Below are 8,275 nucleotides of genomic sequence, written 5' to 3' on the forward strand. Positions count from 1 at the left end.
GATAATTTAATTGGAAGTTTAGAAATATCAAAGTCACATTTAAGTAAGAATTCAATGCCGCCAAATTTCTTAAATAATGATGCTGGAATTTTAAACCAAAAACTCTCTGAATTGTATAAAAATGCATTTTAACTTCAACATGCCATTCATCTGTTCAAAATCAATTATGTTTAAACCACCCAGGTCATAGGGTTTGTATCATTTATATCATTTTTCTTCATAAAATGAGTCTTTTGTAGCAAAAGAGCTTTGGGACATACTCTCACGTCATACAATCGCGTCTTTGCTCTCAGTCACCGTAAACTGACCTGTCAATCATCTTACATCCTCCACATTTCATTTAGCTAATTTCCTACAGTATCGGAGAGAAATGTTGATCTGCAGATGAAAAATAACACGGATAACATTAAATAAATATTTTCTATCAGTTTAAACTGATTATTAGTCACTCAAACCTCTCATCGTCGATAGCGCATATCCGCCATGTTTTGTAGTTTTTTAACACTTTTTACTCGCGTTTGTAGTTCTGAACTAATCCTCGTCCAACGGGTCAATGGGTTGTTGGCAATATTAGCCTTTATAGTGTGCACACTTCGAAAATCTCTAAATAGTAGACCATCCGGGGACTTTTGGCATACTATTTTCAACATACTATTCTTTGGGACACACTTATTTTAATCTCACATAGCCTACTATTTTTAGGATGGACAGTATTGGACATTGGGACACAGGGTTATTTTCGGTTTTGTTGGAGGTGAACAGAACATGGCGAAGAGTGGAGGTAAGGTTTTAAGAACAACAAAATATGTTTATTAACATGTTAAACGTTTGTATGATATATCATAACCGACTCTCTTCCTGCTTAAGGAATGATTTATTTATGAATTATGCATTTCAAGGGGCGTTTATGAACTGAGAGAGTAACGGACAGATACACACGCAGATAAACATTAGCGTTAAAAGTTACGGAATGTTTTGTGATGCAGAAGTTCTGCGGTAAGTGTTTTTGTTATATCGCTGTAACTTTAAAAAAAAAATAGTCTTAAAAAACAACACAGAAAAATATCAGGCTTTGAATTTAAAGATGAAATCTGAAGTAGGCCTAACATCTGAAATATTCATTATGATTCTGACAACCAGGTCGCTCTTTTCCTTTCAAACATTCATATCAAATCTGTAAAATCAGCTTTATATAACACTATTTTCATCCATCAGTGAAATATTGTAAAGCTTGTTTACTGTGTGTGTGTGTGTGTGTGTGTGTGTGTGTGTGTGTGTGTGTGTGTGTGTGTTTTGCAGCAGGCAGAAGCAGTCTAGATTTTGATCGCCCCTACAGTAAGTCCATTACATGATCTGACTCATACTGTGAAACATTCATCAGTTACTTTAGTTTACTAATGTTTTATGCTATTAAATGAGCAGTTCGTCAGTTTGGTTTTCATCTGTTTGTCTCTGTTTGTTTTGTCTTGTGTGTTAGTTTGTTATTTGAGGACACTACTACATGATTATGCTAGAGCAGAAGTTAAATGTAGTGAATGAAATGCACATGGTTCATTTGTGTCCTCAACATTAGGGTTGTTGATGTTTCTGTATTCATAGTGAATATATGATGAAATTCAATATTATGTAGTAATGCAAGGCAAGACATAATGTTCAGCAGATTCACTTACACTGTGTTTTACTGTCTTGTTTTGCAGTGGGTAAAGATTCAGATCAGCCCAAACGTAAGTCCATCTGACAGAAAAGTGTGTTATATATATCACAGTTTGGAGCCCTGATTCTGTGTTAATAATCTCTCATTTGTGTCAGGAATGGTGCCAGTTTATAATTAAATTTGATTTCCATGGTAATTGGTTAAATAGTTTATTTCTGTGACACTGCGGTGATGACAGTCTTTTGGGGAATAGGAAGTTGTTTTTCTGCAGTGAACTGTTATCTGAATTGAACTCATTGTGCTGTCCTGTGGACTCTGACAGAGTTCGCCCTACATTAAAAATGTGCAGACTGTTATTAAATTACATGGGATTCAGTTGATTAAGCAGCAGTGGAGGCAAAACAAGAGAGAAATTTCAAAAAGGAGAATTAAAATTAAAAAAGGAAGGAAAGTAAAGTATGTGCAGGAGATTAGTGCCATACTTTTGGAAAACACTTTTATCAGAATAATTTTCAACAATCTTGTGTAAATTACAGTTTTTTAATTTTGCTTACACACTAAAAAGATCACTCATACAGTTGCAAGAAAAAGTATGTGAACCCCTTGCAGAATCTGTGAAAATGTGAATAATTTTAACAAAATTAGAGAGATCATAAAAAATGCATGTTATTTATATTTTATTTTTCCAGCAGTGACTGAATGATTTTGAGATTCGTCTTTTCACACTGAGGACAACTGAGGGACTCAAACTCAACTATTAAAAAAGGTTCAAACATTCACTGATGCTCCAGAAGGAAACACGACACATTAAGAGTCGGGGGGTGAAAACTTTTTAATTCAAATATCAAGGTAAATTGTACTTAATTTTTTTCCGGGAAACATGCTGCTTCCGAAGGGCAGTATTAAATGAAAAACAATGATATTTAAACAAAATATGAAAAATTGTGACATCGTCATCCTGTTCAAAACACAGTATTAAGAACCAAGGGTTCACATACTTTTGAATGGGGCCATTTGAATAAATTCAGCTATTCTTTTGTCTTGTGAACTAAATGCAAACATCTTTTATGTAAAATATCATACTCAGGACAGTACTAAATAAAAAAAAAAGCATTTTGTATGATCTCTCTTATTTTGTTAAAATGATTCACATTTTCACAGATTCTGCAAGTGGTTCACATACATTTTCTTGCAACTGTACATCTCCAGACCAAGTCTGCAAAACTTTAAGCACATTATCTGCTTTACACTCATTTGCAATTGTAAAGCAAACTTTTTGCAAAACTCTAAACATTTCTCTACATTAGACATCCCTCAAAACTAACATCTCTTTTGTTTTATTTGGGAAACACTAAATACCTCACTCATTTCCCAATTACCCACCCAACGATCATGTGTGAAAACACTTACACATTAAAGGTGCCCTAGAATCAAAATTTGAATTTACCTCGGCATAGTTTAATAACAAGAGTTCAGTACATGGAAAAGACATACATTGAGTTTCAAACTCCATTGCTTCCTCTTTCTTATGTAAATCTCATTTGTTTAAAAGACTTCCGGAAAACACGCAGATCTCAACATAACACCGACTGTTACGTAACAGTCGGGATCATTAATATGTATGACCCCAATATTTGCATATGCCAGCTCATGTTCAAGGCATTAGACAAGCCAGTATTAACGTCTGGATCTGTGCACAGCTGAATCAACAGTCTAGGTAAGCAAGCAAGAACAACAGCGAAAAATGGCAGATGGACCAATAATAACTGACATGATCCATGATAACATGATATTTTTAGTGATATTTGTAAATTGTCTTTCTAAATGTTTCATTAACATGTTGCTAATGTACTGTTAAATGTGGTTAAAGTTACCATCGTTTATTACTGTATTCACAGAGACAAGAGCCGTCGCTATTTTCATTTTTAAACACGTGCAGTCTGTATAATTCATAAACACAACTTCATTCTTTATAAATCTCTCCAACAGTGTAGCATTAGCCGTTAGCCACGGCTGTTGTCTGCTCGTGCTTAATAAAATGTCATCTTTGAAACACAGCTAATTAAAGTGACGTTCTCTTTCACAGAGCCTGATGAACAACATGATTTAAACGATCTGAGGATTGTGCTGCTGGGAGTCTCTGGTGCTGGAAAGAGTCCAACAGCAAATGCAATACTGGGTCAAGAGGCTTTTAAGGAGAGCAGAACGAGAGAAAGTGAGAGACAGAGAGGAAGAGTAGAAGACAGAAACATCTCCATCATCGACACTCCAGGATTCTTCAGCACTCACCTGACTGATGAAGAGCTGAAGAAGCAGATGATGAAGAGTCTGGATCTCTCTGATCCTGGTCCTCACGTCTTCCTGCTCGTCATAAACCTGGAGAACTTCATTGAGGAGCAGAGGAACGTTGTGGAGCAAATCCAGGATAACTTTGGAGCTCAAGCTAAGAGGTTCACTATGGTGCTGTTTATTGGTCGAGAAAAAATATCCAAAAGCACATGGATTCAAATCACTGAGAGTGAAAAATATAAAGAGCTGCTGAACTACTTTGAGGGAAGATATCATGTGATAAACAGCAAAAATGAATGTGATTCCTACCAGATCACGATGCTCTTAAAGAGGATTGATGAAATGATGAAGAACAATGGAGGACAAAACTACAGCAATAGACTTAAACTGAATCCTGGAGAAAAGGATGCTGCAGACCAAAAAGATCTGAAAGAGATGGAAGGACTGATAAGGGAGATTGCTGAAGAGAGATTGCGCTTTAAATTGGGTAAATATTTAGCCATTTGTGGTTTCATTTCTTTTAATTCTGAGAGATTTTCATGTAAAAAAGGTAAATTATATGTATGTGATAATCTATGTCTTGGTTGCATGAAGTGGAGGCAAACAAAAAATGTGATATGGGGGCAAAGAATCTTTTAGAACTTCTAGAAATCACACTTTTAATATTAGCTGACCTTGTACAGTATATCCAGGTTTTTCAAAGCAACAGGAACCCAGGTTATTTGATGGGGGAAAAAATTAAAATAATGTTAGTTAACTTATTTTAAGCTTGTTCTGTCTTATTTTAAGTCATCTTGAGGCCCTCTATTGAGCAAAGACAAAGTGCTGAATTATTATCACAAGTGTAAATAACGTTTTAAACTCCTCTCTCTTTTGCAGATCAGAGGATTGTGCTGTTGGGTAAAACTGGATCAGGAAAGAGTTCAACAGGAAACACCATCATCGGCAACTTTGAGTTTAAACCAAGTGCTTCCTCTAAGTCCATGACTAGATGCTGTCAAAGTTGTGTGACAACAGTGAAGGATAAAATCATCTCAGTGATCGACACTCCAGGACTATATGACACATCACTGAGTGAAGAAGAGCTGAAGAAAGAGATCAAGAAGTGCATCTTCATGTCTGCTCCTGGCCCTCATGTGTTTCTGCTGGTCATCAGACTGGGTGTGAAATTCACAGAAGAAGAGAAGAAAACAGTGAAATGGATTCAGGAAAACTTTGGAAAAGAAGCTTCTCATCACACCATCATTCTGTTCACTCACGCTGATCATCTGAAGGGTATTTCATTAGATAAATACATCAGTGAAAATAATGATCTCAAGGCTCTTGTTGATGAGTGCGGTGGCAGATTTCACTCATTCAACAATGAAGACATGATTAATCGCTCTCAGGTCACAAAACTGCTGCAGAAGATTGATGAAATGGTGGAGGACAATGGAGGACAGCACTATACTAATGAGATATATGAAAACGCCCAGAGAAAGATTGAACAAGAGGCTTCAAATCAAAAATGGAGGGACTATGGAGAAACAGCACTAACAGCAATGGGAGGAGGAGTAGTAGTAGCAGGAGTAGCAGCAGTAGTAGGAATAGCACTAGAAAAAGGAAAATTAGGGCCATAGTTAATCTGATTAAACAACAAAGTCCAGATCTTCATACACTAATTTGTAATTCAGTTCTCTAAAATATTTAATGACAATTGGATTGAGATTTTTTAAGATTGCCATGTTAAGTATATACTATATGGTATGTATATTTATTATTTCATCTGTTGTATTGCAATTGTCAAAACCTGGAAATATATCTCTCATTTTCTTTCTAAACAGCCTAAACAAAAGTGATATTTCATAGACAGAGTCTCTAAGAAACTCTCGACTAAGACAGTAAAATAATCTATTACTGTTCCTACATAATTTGTAACACAAACCAGTGGTGAAATATCTATTTAGAAATATTAGACCTTTCCAGCGATATATACAGTAGTCAACATTTGAAGTGGATCTAAACCTTTCATCAAAGTTGTCCTAAAACCTTCATCTTAGGACAACTTTGATTAACTTTTCTGATCCACTTCAAATGTTGACTACTGCAGTTTGTCATGATTAGATTAGGATTTAATTGTATATAGTGAAGAAAACATAGGTGCCCCGCTGAAGGGACAGTGACAGTTAAAGCAAATAAACATAACCAGAAGAACCGATGAGCACTTCCAGTAACCTATTCTGCTGTGGTAAAGGTCCATAACTTTATTTATGATGCACTTTGAGCTTTACAACTTTGCAGACTGTTTACATTTACATACGGCTACATTACACACTGCATGAAAGCTACAATGATCAGAAATCCATAATAGGGGCACAATAATGAGAAAAAATTATAATAAACTATTTAAGGGCGGATTAGAACCCAAACCTCTGAAATGATTAACAACAGTTCTACCACCAGACCATTAGGACAAACAAGTGTTTCATGCAGATGTAGGAACTGTGGACGAACCAGACAATTGAATCATTCAGATGATTCTTTTAAACATAATCCTAACTCAGAATCAAGTTCCGACTCCAGTTCGTCTGCAGAGTACACCAAGGCAGATTAATTTTATGACACATGCTTCCTGATAGCAGGAGGAGTGACAAACCAAATGGTCACCCAGGAAGATACGATTCTTTGATCACCCAGATCAAAGAAACAGAGAAAACAATGCAGGCCCCATTTGTTCTCTCAAAGACCTATCCTCACAGAAAACTCAACAGAGACTGTTATACAACTAAAACTGCATCAAAATTGTTCCAAACAATTGTAAATGGACTTATCAAACATCTTTTAACTACATACATTTTACATTGTGTTCACAAATAGTTATGCATCAAAACACTCAGCAATTCATGTAAATGTGTTAATTCTTGACTGAATGAATGAAAGTATGCTTTATTTTGTCTCTTCCCCCCTTTCCTATATCCTGACTTGAATGAAATCTGTTTAAAATGTATTGTATTCCATTTAATAGAAATTATGTTAAATTGACACTCTCTGCTGAAGCCGGCCAAGGATGTAACACCCATGTTTTATTGGGGGCAGAGAAAGCCCTTTTGAAACAGGACAGTATCTGATTGGCCAAGACTCCTTTGAGGTGTGACAAACAAAGTCTGTCACAAAGTTTAAATAGTCAAACTGCAAGAGAAGATAGAAAGTTTTTTTTTTCTCTCTCTCTCTCTCTCTCTCCGAAAACTCTCTCTCCCTCACTTCCGGTCTTACTGTAACGCGTATGAATGAATGTGTGTATGTGCGTGTGTTTGTCTTAGATTAGTTTGTGTTAGAATAAACAAAATCTCCTGTAGATTTTTAAAAGAAAGTGTCTTGTATTATGTGCTTCTCTGATTTAATGTCTTAAACTGTCGATTTAAGTTACCTGCGCTAATCAGAAGAGCTTACGGCTCGAGCAAATGAACGCTGGACGAATCAGTTGCTCGGTCGTAAACTTAACTCTTTATAATTCCCTGATAAATTATTTCATTTGAGCTAATTTTACTTCCTAGGGTGTGTTAGCCCTACACAGATCTATGTATTTATTCACTAATAATACTCTCTATATATGTCAAAAGATCAAAGCAAATTTGATTTCTCATGTCATGACCCCTTTAAAGGTCCCCTAGAACATGTTTTTAAAAGATGTAATATAAGTCTAAGGTGTCTCCTGAATGTGTCTGAAGTTTCAGCTCAAAATACCCCATAGTTTTTTTTTTTTTAATTAATTTTTTTAACTGCCTATTTTGGGGCATCATTAACAATGCACTGATTTACACTCGGCGCCGCCCCCTTAAATCGCGTCTTCCCTGCCACACGAGCTCTGGACTATATTACAGCGCATTTACAAAGTTCACACAGCTAATATAACCCTCAAATGGATCTTTACAAGATGTTCGTCATGTATGCTGTATACATGCTTCGAATTATGTGAGTAAAGTATTTATTTGGATGTTTACATTTACATTCTGAATGAGTTTGATAGTACTCCGTGGCTAAAGCTAACATTACACACTGTTGGAGAGATTTATAAAGAATGAAGTTGTGTTTATGAATTATACAGACCGAAGTGTTTAAAAATTAAAATAACGACGGCTCTTGTCTCTGTGAATACAGTAAGAAACGATGGTAACTTTAACCACATTTAACAGTACATTAGCAACATGCTAACGAAACATTTAGAAAGACAATTTACAAATATCACTAAAAATATCATGATATCATGGATCATGTCAGTTATTATTGCTCCATCTGCCCTTTTTGCTATTGTCCTCGCTTGCTTACCTAGTCTGATGATTCAGCTGTGCACAT

At 35.7% G+C, this 8,275-nt stretch overlaps 1 protein-coding gene across 1 annotated transcript; it reads left to right on the forward strand.

The window, feature by feature from the left end:
• Positions 1 to 703: 703 nt before the first annotated feature.
• On the forward strand, positions 704 to 7,610 carry LOC137014736 (GTPase IMAP family member 8-like). Its single transcript, XM_067379242.1, has 5 exons — positions 704 to 781; positions 1,300 to 1,335; positions 1,698 to 1,724; positions 3,741 to 4,430; positions 4,823 to 7,610. Exons 1-5 carry the CDS (start codon positions 766 to 768, stop codon positions 5,560 to 5,562), a joined length of 1,509 nt encoding a protein of 502 aa, XP_067235343.1. The 5' UTR covers positions 704 to 765; the 3' UTR covers positions 5,563 to 7,610.
• The last annotated feature ends 665 nt before the right edge of the window (positions 7,611 to 8,275 follow it).

Source organism: Chanodichthys erythropterus, chromosome 3, assembly GCF_024489055.1.
Source record: "Chanodichthys erythropterus isolate Z2021 chromosome 3, ASM2448905v1, whole genome shotgun sequence".
Taxonomy (NCBI): Eukaryota; Metazoa; Chordata; class Actinopteri; order Cypriniformes; family Xenocyprididae; genus Chanodichthys; species Chanodichthys erythropterus.

What these genes read in the sequence shown, in the direction of transcription:
- LOC137014736 (XM_067379242.1), top strand. An exon ending in AGATTTTGATCGCCCCTACA is followed by an intron (nt 1,336 to 1,697) that starts GTAAGTCCATTA and finishes CTTGTTTTGCAG; the next exon opens with TGGGTAAAGATTCAGATCAG. An exon ending in GAGATTGCGCTTTAAATTGG is followed by an intron (nt 4,431 to 4,822) that starts GTAAATATTTAG and finishes TCTCTTTTGCAG; the next exon opens with ATCAGAGGATTGTGCTGTTG.